The sequence below is a fragment of the Lepisma saccharinum genome, chromosome 11 (assembly GCF_977018435.1).
Source record: "Lepisma saccharinum chromosome 11, izLepSacc3.1, whole genome shotgun sequence".
In the NCBI taxonomy this organism is placed as follows: Eukaryota; Metazoa; Arthropoda; class Insecta; order Zygentoma; family Lepismatidae; genus Lepisma; species Lepisma saccharinum.
The window spans coordinates 35,519,278-35,534,769 of NC_139239.1; the positions used below are offsets into that span (position 1 = coordinate 35,519,278).

General features: G+C 38.9%; 1 protein-coding gene across 1 annotated transcript in view; it reads left to right on the forward strand.

Annotated features, from left to right (window-relative positions):
* Nucleotides 1-15,492, forward strand: part of LOC145994719 (thrombospondin type-1 domain-containing protein 4-like) — a 442,576-nt gene that overhangs the window by 375,096 nt on the left and 51,988 nt on the right. The window contains exon 2 of the mRNA XM_083130910.1: nucleotides 12,708-12,912. Within this exon, the coding sequence (XP_082987036.1) occupies nucleotides 12,708-12,912 (205 nt within the window). The remainder of the gene's footprint in view (nucleotides 1-12,707; nucleotides 12,913-15,492) is intronic.

The following is a 15,492-nucleotide window of genomic DNA, read 5'->3' on the forward strand; positions in this document are numbered from 1 at the left end:
TAACCACACTTTAGTGTTCTTCTGAACGGGACCAAAGGACAAGAAGAGGCTGGGCTGAGCTCGAAAGTCCTTCAACAGTCACTGGTATGTTTTCCTTTGTTGAAAGGACATTGTGGGAGGTGATTGTCATTGTTCTTATGCTGAGAGGCTTCAGGAGATTGGCACGTTGAGAAGACGTGATTGGAATTGAATCATTAAGTTATTAGAGTTCAGGCAATTATCCTCCTCAAGTTTTGTAATAATGGTCTCAAATTGCTTGTTAATTGCAGCAAGTCCATTGACCAGAATATTATCAGTACGAGCGTGTACATTTGTCAAGCTGTAGTTAGGCACACCTGCGTTTTCGTACCTATGGATCTTCATGATGAAGGACTGCCTTGTCAGTTGACACTGTTACGACATCCAGTAATCGAAGTTGTTACGGCTCTGTGTGACATTGAGAAGTTTTGTGTTGTTGGTACATTACGTAGTTATTGTTAGGACATTTTCATGTGTTCCACGAATTAGCGCTCAATTGTAAGGAAGTAACTAACCTGAATGTAATTGACTTATGGCTGAAATTTATAAATTAAAATTTATTTTTTGTAAAATAAGCTAAAAGAAAGAAATGTATAATATCTCAACCAGTGATGTGCCGTAGACTATAAGTTTACGTCTACATGCGTTGTCTACACGTAATCTACGTGTAGATTACATTGGGTTGTAGTTTACATAGACTACGTAGACAATCTAAAGTGCATTAAAATTAATTTTCAAGGGTTTCATGAAAGGAAAGTGACATTTTCAACTATATTGGTTCCTAACGAAATAAAAGGAATTCTATTTACAACAAATTTCTCTTCTCTTCTATTATCAACTATGGAAGAAAATAAATAGTATGCAAAAAACAACAACAGATGGCAGTCGTGAGGCAAAAGTGGTCTTTTTCCCATAAAACACTAGAATATTTCCTATATTAGGTTCCTTCCTAAGTGAGAAATTGTTCGAATTTAGAAGAAAGGGTATGAAAATTTCTTCTCACACATCAGCAACTGATACGCAGTATAATTTTCTTCTAATTCCACGGCGCCCTTTGCTAAGTTATCACCTTTCGCCATGTTGTTTACATAGATTACGTAATCTACGTGTATAAAATAGTCTACGTGTAGAATGTAGACTATCGTTGTTTACGCGTAGACGCACATCACTGATCTCAACCTTTAAAATTTGTAATGTTCGTTGAACATATGTATAAATAATTTCAACTAATCCAACTTTATTATGATGTGATAATTTTGTAATAAAAGGGAGGTTGGAGAGTGAAACCTCAGGTATAATTACCCAGAAATTTTGATAGAATAGAAATATATTTATCTGACAAAACACTTCCTGGGTGAACTAGGAATAACTTTTCTCTGGGTGATCTAGGAAGGGCTTTTCCCTGGGTGGATTAGGAAGGAATCTACCCTGGGTGGACCAGGTGTAAATAGACTTATTCGAAATTCACTAATATTCCTCTTCAGTTAAATCTAACGAAATTATCTCGTCCGTGATCCTGAGTTTTCTCTTACACCAAAGTGACTGTACGATTCTTCTTACAATAAACTGTTTGGAATTGTTTGAACGTCATTTCCTTCCACCAGCCTGACACCAGGAGACACTTGCACTACTCCTAGTGTCAAATAGTGGAACGAACTAGACGAGGCCATAAGTTACTTTCCAGACTTTTTGCTACAGTGAAATTCCATTACAATTACAGTCGCTTACATAAGTAACATTGTGCTTTCCAAGACGACTTGATTCGCCCAATGGCAAGAAAAAGGTGTGATTGATATCACAGGTGCAAGTTCCAGACACCATATTGAGTTGTGACAAAAAAACAAATCGAGTAAGGAATCGCTCTTGAAGTCAGGATCTGGCAACTATGACGTACTCTACCCTGAAGCCAAGCACAAAATGCATGCTGAAGGTCCGTGAAGGCCACGATGAGGTTCATTGTTGTCGGATGCTCATTTATGCTGTCCTTGTCGGCTCCTCCCTTCCTTGTAAGCCGAGTCCATTACAGACTGCATGCGCCGTTCCGGGGGAAGAATCTCCGCCACGTTGCTCCATTATATCGGAATGGAAGTCGTGACTCTAGTTACCCACTGAACCTTACACGAGTTTATTGTTGTCTCGCCCGCAGCCAATGCGTTTCGAATGATCCGATGTCTCTGCCACATTGTTCTTTTCACTCGCGTGTCTGAAGGCTCTCCCTGCTCTCTCGTAGGAGACAATGCTGCACCATCATTTCTCACGGTGTAGTGTAATTATATGTATATTCATTATTGCATATGTTTATTTACGACGACTTGTTTCGCGTGGAGACGTAGGAATGCGTTCTTTTTTACCATTTAACTGTGGTCCGTGGGCACTGGCGTACGCGGAGAGGGGTCTGATGGGGCTATAGACAGCCCCCTCCGAAATTCAGAAAATCAACATTTTCAAATAGAAGCAGTGACGAATGCAACCCCCTTAAAATAACCAGATTTCCATTTTTGAGGGTGGAGAGTTGTAAATATACGAAATATCTTATTGTTCATATCGCCTCCCTTGATTCTTTGAATTGTTGTTTTAAGTCCACTTTATGCACAGAAAGGGTAATCGGGACTGGACCTACAGTTTAAAGTGGAATCCGAACCACTGTGTTCCTCCACCGGGTATTGAACCACTGACCCTTGAAAGCAGCTATGTACTATACACCTTTACAATTCCAGGCCCTCCCGAAAAACAAATCTTGCGTACGCCAGTGTCCGTGGGAGACCCCTAGCGTAACAGAGAGACGGGTTATTCATACCCCTTATTCCCTGCCAAACGACAATCAAAACTTTATCCCAATAAAGTTTTGTCAAAGTTTGTTTGCCCACTTTAGGCTTGTCACGACTGGACCTACAGTCCAGCGGGAATCAAACTCAGGACACCTTGATTACTAGGCGACAGAGTTATCACTACGCTATTGGTGAGGCCCAGTGCTTAGAAGTAACAGTTGCCTTTTTCGAGGTCGCTGTAACTATTACATACTTCTTAGAATGAATATATGTAACTGTAATTCAGTTACACTTGTCAAGTAATGCGTTATGTGTGTTGCCTAACTCTAGAAGTTGCCATTGGAAATTTACAATTAAAATCCACTTATTGCCCTAGAGATAGGCAACACACACAACGCCTTGCAAGGAAGCGAGTATTTGAGGATATATGTGTTCCATTTTTATTGCAGGCGACTGTACCTGTTTCTAAGAAAACTCACGGATCCACTACGTATCACTGTCGCCTTTTTGTACCCACATTGATATAGGTGGATAATGGATGGCTGTCAAAGATTTGGGTGGGCCATTTTCAAATAAGAATGAGTTTAGATATTCGCATGATGCAAATAAGGAAATTTTGCATCATGTTAAATTGTCTGTATGATTTTGACAGGGTGATCCATCCTGATTCTGTATCGCCCATGACCCACTGTGCCCCAGCCTTGGAGCCACCCCTGTCTTGGCACTTATGGAGCTACAATGTACAACGACTAATTCGACGTATCTTTTGTCGACTACATCGCTATACTGAAACCATTTATTTGTTTGACTCTGTTTTTAAGATCACTTTATGCACAGTAAGGCTAATCGGGACTGAACCTACAGTTTAAAGTGGGATCCGAACCACTATGTGCGTCCACCGGGTACCGAATCCGGAAACCCTTTTTTACAATACGACGACGCCAGTCAAATGCCACGAAAACCATGAAATGTGTAGATTGCACTAGTCTCCCAGTTTAGGATGGAGAGACAGTTGCTTACACATAAAAGTCTACCCTGCCCTGTGCGTGAAGATTTCGCGCATGCCTTCCTTTGTTTCTCAGCACGCGCATTCCTCCAACGCACACGAAAAGTTGCACAGGTATGAACGCACCGCACCGTAAGATCAATAGCTACGGGTACACGAATAGAATTGTTATTCTCAACTCCCTTTCTCTCTGTTTTTTCCTCATAATTCAATTTCGAGATCCTGTAGTTCGGTAAATGTTAATTAGCCTTGAGTGACCGTGTAGCATATGGGTGACAAGGAGAAGGGTAGAATTAACAAAGGCACACGACAAAGGAAACTAAGTTATAGGGACGAACATCGGTGGTTTTTGAGAGTTGGGGGAGGGGCTGAATAATTTGCATTAGTTAGGTCCCCCCCGTCCTCCTCCAGTGTCAGGTAGAATATTGTCAAGACAGCTAATGCATTTTGGCCATACTTGCTGCGAACACGATCAATTGGCGTGGAATTGAACTTGTCCAGCGTTGTGCTTGGCGATTTATTCTCCGCTCACATTCGCACTCATCTTTTATTCATTGAGAGCGAAGAACCAGTGCATTGCGCTCTGGTCATAATTAGTGGTTGGAATTCCCTGTCGTTGCTCTTTATTTCTTCGCTTGTTTGCCTATATTCCAAACAGTTTGCAGGATAATTTATTTATTTTTAAAATATTTTTTTGCTTTGCAAGGAATTTTGGCCTGACTGTATTAATCACTCGGAACCTTCATTTTCACACGAAAAGAGAATACATCTAATTAATGGAATCTGCATGCACTTTTCCTCCACACGTCAGCAGCTATAAGGTTTATGGAATGAATATATATATATATATATATATATAATTTATACAAGGTAATGAACCAAGTTTTTATGAAGGTTAATGAAGTTCAATGTGGACACATTTATTACCTGGACAGATGTCAAAACGATTAATAATATCTTGCCAAGTGTTTTCCAGCTTTTGATGTGTTGGAGCAACTGCTTCAACGATATGTGGCCTCCCCGATGGCGCAGTGGTAGCGTAGTTGCCTTGCAATCAAGGGATCCCGGGTTAAATACCCGGTGGAGGCACATAGTCGTTCGGATCCCACTTTAAACTGTAGGTCCAGTCACGATTAGCCTTACTGTGCATAAAGTGGACTTAAAAACACCAACTCAATCAATCAACGATATGCTTTTTCATATTGGCCAAATCGCTTTTCTGGTGCACACACTTTTTTTTTCTTTCTTAATCCAAACCCCAATTTTGCTAACCAAATGGCATAATGAACCATCCACTGTGGAGTCCAGATCTCGACTGAGTCAACAGCCGTTTTTGGTGATGTGCCTTCGCCAGTGACCTCGTAAGCGCGACAAATACAAATCTTGCAGAAATTTCCCTCGACTTAGCTTTATACAGAGAATATACAGGGATGACTATTTAACTTGATAATGGGAAATATCTCACGAACGAAGCTTTTTCAAAAGAAAGTTTCAAATAAAAGTTAATTTACTTAAGGGGGAAAGCGAATGTCATTATGTATATTTTCAGGGTCGTTTGAAATTCACTCAATTTTTTTTAAATAGAAACCTACTTTTTTAACATGTTTTACTTTTTTAACAACTTTTGTAGAAACCATTTTTCTATGCAGCGCGTAGATTCACAGATATTTGACATATATTTTATATATTTCAAAAACGGCATATATAGCTAATTCTACATGATTTTCTTTTAGTTAAGCAATTTCACGCATCATTCGGAGGGGTTGTACCCCTCTCGGCACGCCATTCACTCTATTGTTTTTTACTGGTAAAAAAAACATCAAGTGAATTAAGAAATCTGACATTGTGTTCTTTTCTCACACTCCAACAATGTTTTACAAGCGTGTATACAATTTTCTTCGTGTTTGCCTTTCCTTCTCGACAAGATCCTTTTCCTCGTGCTTTGGACATGCAGTGACGTGTAATCATCACTGCGTGTAAACTGCAACGTGCTCCCCCTGGTGGAAGGAACTGGTGGGAAGGAGTGGAGGCGTAACAAAAACATGCACGAAGTTCTAACAAAACATTAAAAGCAATTAAGAACGCTTTCATTATGACTTATTACGCACACGCAAGACCTTCCTTAGCTGACAAGGCTTGAATCATCGAGCGCCATTGTTTACTCTGTCTGATTCATGCTGCTTGTTTATTTCCCCGCTTCCTCAAGGGTTAAACGAAGTTTAATAACAAGGTGTTGCTGTGCCAAGTACGCTTCACCTTTCAATGGGTCGTTGTTTTGAAGGTAATCGGTGAGTACAGTAGCATGGTGTGGAATTGTGGGTGATGCTTCTTGCGTGTTAGCTGCTTTCAATTACGTTTTTCAGTTTCTTTTTTCTTTAACAAGCTGAAGATTCACGAAAATAAAACTTGAGTTGCTGTGCTGTAATTCGTTCGAAAGCTGGAGTGTGTTATTTTCTCTTTATACATCTGCCAACTTATCGAGGAAGAAAAATTGACAAAACCTAAACTTTTGTTTGAAGAAATGTAACTTATTCCCAGAAAAAATAAATCATTACTTATATCCATGGGCGTCAACATGGGAAGGTTATCTGGCATCATTGCTTACGTATCATGAATTTCTTTCTTGTATTTGATTTTCCTCTTTGTGTCTTGTCTTCTCTCTGTTTTAGAATCTTTTCCCGTATTGACTTTTTCTTTTCTCTTCAGTTTTCTGTCTCCTTTTCTGTTTGCTTCTCTTGTCTTTCTCTTCAGCTTCTCTTATTTTTATTACCTCTTTTATTTCTCTAGTTTCTGTTTTTCTATCTGTTTCTTGTAAACATTCTCTCTCTGCTTCCCTTAAAGCATTTCTATCTCACGTATGACCGAAACATGACGTCACAAAATAATTTTCAATACAGGTATATCCTAGTCCATAACACAAAATTTTTAGTATTTTGGCTACAGCTTAGAAAATTTTGTACGCGCTCAGTTGCTATACGTGGTCTGTTCGTAGGAGAAAACATTTCATACCACAATTAAAATACTTGAAATCCAGGCTGATATTGTGTCTGAAGACAGACAGTACGATTTGGCATCTTGATTGAATTACGAAACACGATTACTGACTCCAATTTCAAAACTTGGAAAATGGTACCAGTTAATTTGAAGTCTAAAAAAAAATTACCAAAATTTCAAAATGACACATCTGAGAACACATCCAAATGTTAATGAAACATGGAAGTACTTAGTTGAAGGTATTTACGTGTAGCTGTTCGTTAGTATTCATGTTCCACTTGCCTTTCAAATGTCTTGTACTTATTTTTTTTCTATATTTATTTATGTATGAAAAATTAGCGAATATGTTACTGCATCTTCTCCTTTTTCGAAATATCACATATTCTCTATTACCAGGTAAATATAATTCCATGTTAATGGCAATAGAAATACAATCATAGTTGTTCTTGTTATCAGTTTCTGTTGAAACGTTATTATGTCATGCTGGGATTATGAATTGAACTAGTAGTATAGTTAGTTCATCATCAAGGGCTTTTTAATGAAAGGCAAGAATATATATGTTTTTTTACTCTGCAAATATGTATTGTAAATTTTTTAGGTAATAAGCGTTATAAAATAATCCAAATTGAACATGAGAAACAAACAGCTTTTTTTAGCGTCTTTGTACAGTTTTAGTGGTGTAGTAGCTAGTCCTGTTGAAGAATACAATTTGAACTGGAATACAATATAAATATGTTGCTCTTACGATAGTATTCTATATATGACATATGTATCTGCATACTTTTAGTTGACTTTGTATTTTATTTTTATACCGAACTAAGCACTTAAAATAAAATAAACTATTATTGTTATTTTAAATAACAATAAAAAATGATTCAATATATGGACGGGAATTTTATGTAAAGAACAAAATCATTTGAATGAAAATATTTGTTATATAGATTCCATTTCAGTTTATATTTTGAAAAGTTAAAAGTACTATATATATATGTGTGTGTGTATATATATGTGTATATATATATATATCTGATAAATAACTGCCAGCTGCCCCTGACAATGCCAGAACAACTAATTAAAAATAACTGAAATACTTAACGCCGGAAATGCTATTACAAATATTTAATTTGGAACATTGGTAGACCATATGGTCAATTTCTCTTTTTGTGTCGACTGAAAACTATCGATCTCGCAGGGGAACTGAGACGGGCATATGGCGCCTTTTAATTGCATTTTTTGTAAAAAGAAGAAGATTAAAAATTAATTACAGAAGATATTTCTTGTGGAAACTAATCAAATCCGCATTTACTGTATCTCGTAATTAAATTGGTAATTACTTACAGCGGTTGCTGAAGGTTTGTGAGTTATGTGTAAATTTATTTTTGTGCCTTCTTATTTTTTTTTCTTGATACTGTAACTAGCCTACGGCGTCCCATCATTCTCATTCGATATGAATCGGCCAAGAGAAGTTTAATCGACCGATCTCTATTCGAAAGGGAACGGGGAGAGATTTATTTCTGTAATTTGACAATGTGGGAGGATAAATGGGAGCAGGAAGTGAATTATTGCAAATTTTGGAATTTCATCAATTTTCTATAGGATTTAGGGTCGATGAAACGCTCTCATTTTAAAAAGAATTATAAATATGACCTTTTCTTACACTGCTTTCGTACATTATGCAAAGTGCTTACATAAAGTTCGAAAAGTATGCATTATTGTGTGTGCGTGTTTGTAGAACTTCGTGCCACGTGACACTTGAAAATTCCTTCGTATCTTATACATCCGTGTGAAAGCTGAATATGACTGCAGTAGATCATGCATTAGGGTGAGAGGTAGTAGAAACTTGGAAGTAATTTTAAAATAAACACATTAGCCTAAATGTTTTTTTTAAAATAAAGAATCCGTTAAAATGTTTCAAATCCTTTCATCAGTTTCTTTAAGTTTGGAAACTTGACTTTTCACTCGAAACTTTTAAATGCCAGATGATTGGTTTCTTGATGTAGTGTACAGCAAATAGTTTAGGATTCCTTCGAAGACTTTCAAAAGAAATTACGTAAGTCTGGAAAGAATATAATATTTTACGGTACATTCAAGTTTAGAACTGATGTTAAAATTCAAGTCACAATAATTATGCACGTACACAGAATTCGACAAGAAAGAGGGGCCCATTCAGCGTCAGGCTGAACTCGCCCTCTTAATAAATAAACTATCATCACCATGATTATTTTCATCTACGAAATTTGATTCGAAAAACAGTGGTCCATGTAAGCCCCGAGTCATTGATATTCGATATGTATATGTAGTTCAAATGCGAAAGGAAGGGGGTGACATGCACAGAAATTTGGTAAGGAGTGGATACAATCGTAAAGGTAATGATATGGTACTCTTGACAGTTCTGTATTTCGCTATCTTTTCATTCATCTTCCGTTTTTCTCTTTGGAGGAGGGAAGGGGGGTATCTCGAATTGAAGAGCATTTACTAGCTCATCGAGTCTGCCAACATATTTAATTACTATCAGTAATTACAATTTTTATATCAATTTTTAGTCTAACCAATTTACATATCTTTCTAAGGTCTTAAGTTAATTTCAAACTAATGACCTTCAAATTCATAATTTCTTTTAGGCCTTAATACACACTATAGCATTACCTTGAAATTTCAAGTCGAAAGTCACGCGGTCTCGCCAGTGTTTCCAAGCGTGTCTTTTTTTTACGAGATTTTTTTTTTTAACTATGCTTACCTAATCTAACCCAACCTAACCTTGCCGGAAATGGTCCATGGGGCTATCGTGAATGGTTTTTGGGGCTATCCGTCAATGGTTCGTGGGGCTATCTTGAATGGTTTTTGGGGCTATCCGTCAATGGTTTGTGGGACTATCGTGAATGTTTTTTGGGGCTATCCGTCAATGGTTTGTGATGACATAATAAACACGAAAGTAGATATTTTTTGGTTAAGAAGGTTGGAAACACTGCATACCTACTCTAAATCGACAAAACACAAGCACGACGCGAGATGATCCACAGCTGTACGCGCCATATTGTATGTTCCACAACGGAAGAAAGGAACCAAAATAATTATTCATAATGTGAAAAATAGAAGTTATTTTCGTGTAAAAAGCATAATGGCACCTTCAACTATGTTCTGCAATACACAATTGGTAAGTACGAACCATCCGAAACACAAAGTATCCGATTTAAATGTGTCTCCGATATACCGTTTTGACTAATCGCGACGAGGACGAGTAATGATTAGATGAAATTTATAAAAGGACACTCACAGAGAACACCCGTGCCCAGGCCGGGATTTAAACCCGGGATCTTCGACGGCGAAATCGAAAGTCGACCACTTAACACACAGGACAACCGAGCGGGTAAGAATGCTCTCGTTCTTTTCGATTTCTAAACTAAGGTAACGATACCGTTCCTACTTTTAAAAGTTACCAAACGAAAATAAACATTCTTATTATTCGGCGATCACAAATAAGAAATCACATTAGATTGTGGATGCTCAAATTGTAGTATCTAAATGTAGCACCAATTACGGAAATCTGCTTTTAGGCTACTTTTATGGAAATTCCTCTGACGTCATTTCCTTCACGTATGGAATTCAACTTGTTGTTCCAGTTCATTTCATCGTATACTGACGACTTTATGCATTTATTACAACCACCACCACTCCAACGTCGAGAAAATCGAAACATACTGAAATGAAATTGTCAAATTTAGCACTTGCTCTCTTCCCAGGGACAGGGGCGGCACCAAGAGTAAGTCAGAGTGGGCCGTGGCCTACCCTGTCAAAGTCTTATTACTCAAAATTTGTGATGAAAATATACAAATGATGATGAATGCGATGGGACATCTTTGGTGACTCGAAAGCCAGGATCTTTGGTTTCGGAGCACCTGGATCATTGAGATCTGTTGTACAATAATTGTTTTCTATGTTTCCCATTGCCACATAATGCCATTAATTAATTTATAATGTCTAATTATTACTGTATCATATGTAGTGGAATCAGAGGCGTCTCGTGAACGCATGCGCAGCATGCACCGCATGCGTTCACTAGACGCCTCTGAGTGGAATGTAATCGAAGCAAAACTACAGAAGGTCGTTTCACGTCCATGGTAACAAAGTTAGAATCCACCTCACCTTAAGAAAAACTGTGATGCCACGAGCGGTGGTGCTCCACGTGATACCCCTGTCTTGCAACAATGGCCCTGCAGTGGAGTTTCCATTGGAGGAGACTGCGTGGAAGAACACATTGGTCCAAACGATCATATTCCTCCTGACAAGCTTTCCAAAGACCCTCAATTGTGCAAGGCCGTCTGCTTCCCAAGGCTCGTTTCAACAACGGAAACCCACAAAAATCCATGGAAGAGGCATCAGGGGATTTCACAGGGATGTCTGTAAAGGGGATTGCATGAATGCCCGTTTCACGTGCCATCCGATCCATGTATGCCTGCGTGGACTTTGTCGTATGACTGGAAGCCTTGTCCTGGTGGATGACAACACGAGATGTGTCGCTGCCATAGAGAGAAGGAATATCATGTGTAAAGTGGCTCCAAAATATTCGTCTGGTAATAGGCTGCATTTAGTTTAGCCTTTTTTTCCACTCTGCGCAGTGGAAGTTTGCCGTTATGGCAATAATCACCAACAACCTTGAACCCGCGTGGAAAACTTTCATCACATTCACGTACCCACTCAGATCGACCTCTTGCATTACGTGGATGATAGTAGATGGCCATTTTTTACCACATCCCGACAGATACACCCATGCTTCATCCAGGGACACCACATACTTCCAGCGGTCCCCTGCCAGATGGCGTTCGTAGAGCTTCCGATTGTTGGTCTTCCTCTCCTGGACATGTGAGGCACACAACTTATGAACTTGAGCCTTGTGCCTCCGCACAAGTTGTAAATCTTGGGCTATGATGCGATTTACAGTTGCAGGGAAACATTGCACTGCCTGTGCAATCACTCTTTGCGTTGCAGGGTTTTCACATCACACCAAGGATCTCACTTTCCGCACAACATCGGAGGAACCCTTGGGCTTCCGATATGACCGAGGCCCACTTTGACTGGTTCCAGCAACAGGTACAGTGCAAGCTTTATGGTGATTCAACACTACATTGATGCCCTTCTTTGACACATGGAATGCTTTCATGTAGCACTGTTTAATTATCTGGCTATAACTATAACCAACGTCGGAAAGGGCACAGATGTACTCCTCCCAAAAGACTGGAATTTTTGGTGCCATATAAACACTCACTCACACACCAACCATCGTCTTTGCAAGCCAACACACAGTACTTTCGTCCTACTGGCTCTGGCTGCTCTGTGCTATGCCTACGTGCTGCTCCCTGGTGAACGAAATCGTTACCATCAACGTGAAACAACCTTCTGTATGATACATTTTCAATGCAGCATTTGATATGGTTAATTTCTTTTTTACTCGAATGTTTCAATTTCCCATTACTGGTTACTAAATCCGTGTTTGAATCATGTAATAACGTGAACAAAAGAGTCATTTTATTTGAGGATATGGCCCACCAAAATCTTTGACAGCCATCCAGTGACCCACCCACAAAGTTTGACTCCACTACAGCCCACAGATATCATCTCAGAGTTCAAGAAAGGCAATTGTGTAAAAGATATAATAATAAACTTGCTTTCGATACATTATATTTGTCCTAATAGTAACGAAATTACAGTTTCGACACCTCAAAATGTTATCTTTACTTGTTACACCCAACCCAAACAGCAAACCTGCTCCATGTCCCTGGAATTGTCACTCTTTTGGAGAAAGGCATTGTGCATTCCTTGACCTCCCTTTATTTATGACACTTGTAGGTGTGTGTGTAAATATTTCTTGTTCTTGCACATGTTAAGGCATAAAATCTGAAAGAAATCTTCTCTTCTGTCCTCAGCACGTGGGTTGCGATGGCGTCATTGGTTCCGACAAGAGACTGGACGCGTGCGGCTTGTGTGGCGGCGACAACAGCACATGTCGTCTGGTGTCTGGCCTCTTCACCAGACCCACGCTACCTGTGGGGTACAACCTGATAGCCCAGATCCCGCGGGGAGCGTGCAACATAAACATCACGGAAATGAAGCAAAGTAGGAACTACCTTGGTAAGTATATGGTTTATTGTTGGAAGTGTGTCATATGCAAATGTGGTTTTTCATACAACGGATGCATGGGTTGTTTAGACATTACGAGTCATCGAAAGCGGAAATTTTACCTTGTATGTATGCAACCACGTTGTGCAGATTCAGGGTTGCAATTCTTTCTTGTAGGAGAATAATAAATGGAACGGGAAGAGTATCTATCGTAACAGGGCGTATATTGCCAAGGTTAAGTTCCAAAGCCTTCCAGCCGGCTTCCGTGGTGGAATGGTTATCACAGCGCGCTACGACGCCAGGGGTCCCGGGTTCGAATATCCCGTACGTGGGTGTTCATTGCGAGTGTCCCTCCATCAATTTCATCATATTGTCACTCATCCTCATCTTCGCGATTAGCCAAAAGTAGCAGAAAAGCGAAGTGAAGTAAAACAAAATCAATCGATGTATCAATCATACAACGGGTGTATGAGTCGAAAACGGAAATTTTAGTCCTCTATGTATGCAACCACGTTGCACATATTCTGGGTTTCCGTTCTTTCTTGATTGATTTAGTTTATTTTACTTCACTTTGTTGCCACTTTTGGCTAATCGGGAAGAGGAGGATGAATGATGTGAAGGGAGAATCACAAATACACAGGGACGACACAACACGATCCCCACAGAGGACTGTACTGTCCGTGAGGCCAGACGCCATTCATCTTTTTTTTTCTATAGGAGAATAAAGGCTACGAGTATCATATGAGGACATACATCGTCAAGGCAAAGTCTCAAAGCGGTCCAAGGTCTCCCCGGGGTCGGTCCAAGGGTTTCGATACCCGGTGGAGACACATAGTGGTTCGGATTCCACTTTAAACTGTAGGCCAAGTCCAGATTACACTTACTGTGGACTTAAAATACCAACTCAATCAATAAATCAAAAAACAAAGCTGTCCGTACACCATTTATTGGTTAACGAAGGAGAGCAGTCACATTTCGCATTCTGCCAAAAGATGGCAGTGGGTACAGTGAGAAAATAAATTGACAAAATTTGGCCGTATTGGACACTAAATAGAATAATGTTATTATTTTTCGTTATAATAAATATCCAGAAGAAGAACCGTGTGATTATATTGATGCAAGATATTTTCACAAATGATGCAATAATTATTATTTGTACAAATGTACATATAGTTTACTTCATTTTCTTTATCTAAAATTCAATTCAAATACTAAGGACAAAAAATAGAATATTTTGTGGCTTGACATCACTCATTGCTGTTTAAATGTACTTTACCGTTCGTTGTTAATTGTGATAAAATAAATACGGACAAGAATATTCCAACGCTTCTTTCACACAGATACATGTTTACACTTCCATTGTCGTTTTTTTTTTACCACAGAATATAAATAAATAGCAGTATCTGCCTCAAAGCTTTTTTTTTCTTCCCAATACGACGTTCTCTGATTGGTCGAGTCTGTCTCGGGAGGCTTTATTTAGAACCGATCCTGAATAAAAAATCATTATTCTTGAATGCATGGAGAAATGTAACGTGTGCTCTAACGTCATATACTTTACGCGTGGAATTCGACATTCTGCTCGAGTTAATTTTACAGGGGTTAATGCATTTATTACCATCAATACATCTTTACATTTGATGTGTTATTGTATTAAATATTAACTTCGAATTTTTTTACCAGACGTGTCCACGATTCATAGTAGTCACAGACACTTCTGGGTTGTAACAGCCTCATTGCCGGACCCTGTGGCCGAGTGGTTAGCACATCGCGCTGCGACGCCAAGGATCCCGGGTTCGAATCCCGCACGGGCTTGGTTGTTTGTAAATGTCCATTCATCAATTTGATCATTTCATCACTCATCCCCATCTTCGCAAATTAGCCAAGAGGCACAAAACGCGAAGTAAAATAAACTAAATCAATCAATCATGTAACATCCTCATTGACTTTTAATGGTACCGTTACAAACCAGAAGTGTTCGTGACTACAATCTGCCCGCAGAGTACTAAACAAAGCGTTTAGGTCAGCGGTTCCCAAAGTGTGCTCCGCGAAACATCTTCTAGTGCTCCTTGAAGAAATTGGAAGAATAAATAAATAACCAGGTCTTAAAATTTTGAATTTTGTGCGGCCACGAGTCGTGTGTCGGTAAAAATCGAGTAGAAACAATTGAGGTGCATACTTGCTAAGTTATGTAAATCAATTCAGTCTCATCCCTCTCAATGGAATGGTCCCAACTAGCATTTTTTGTTTTGCAACATTAAAAATGGTTTTATGTATCAGATCTATGAGGATATAATTTACAATACTTGCTGTTAGTTAGTTTTAAAATGTATTGCCTTAGTATGTTTTTTGTTTGTTTGTTTTGTAATGTATGTAGTGAAATTAGAGTTGAAAATATTTTTTTTGTAATGAAAAATATACATGTTTCACATGTCTAAAGTTCTAAATTCTGAATATTTACCTTCTATCCTCAAATAGTGTGGTCATACAAGTGCTAGGTGAAAATTAGTGCTCCGTGATGAACTTCTGTTCTGAAAAGTGCTCCATGGCCTAAAAAGTTTGGGTACGACTGGTTTAGGCCATTCTACAGCACCA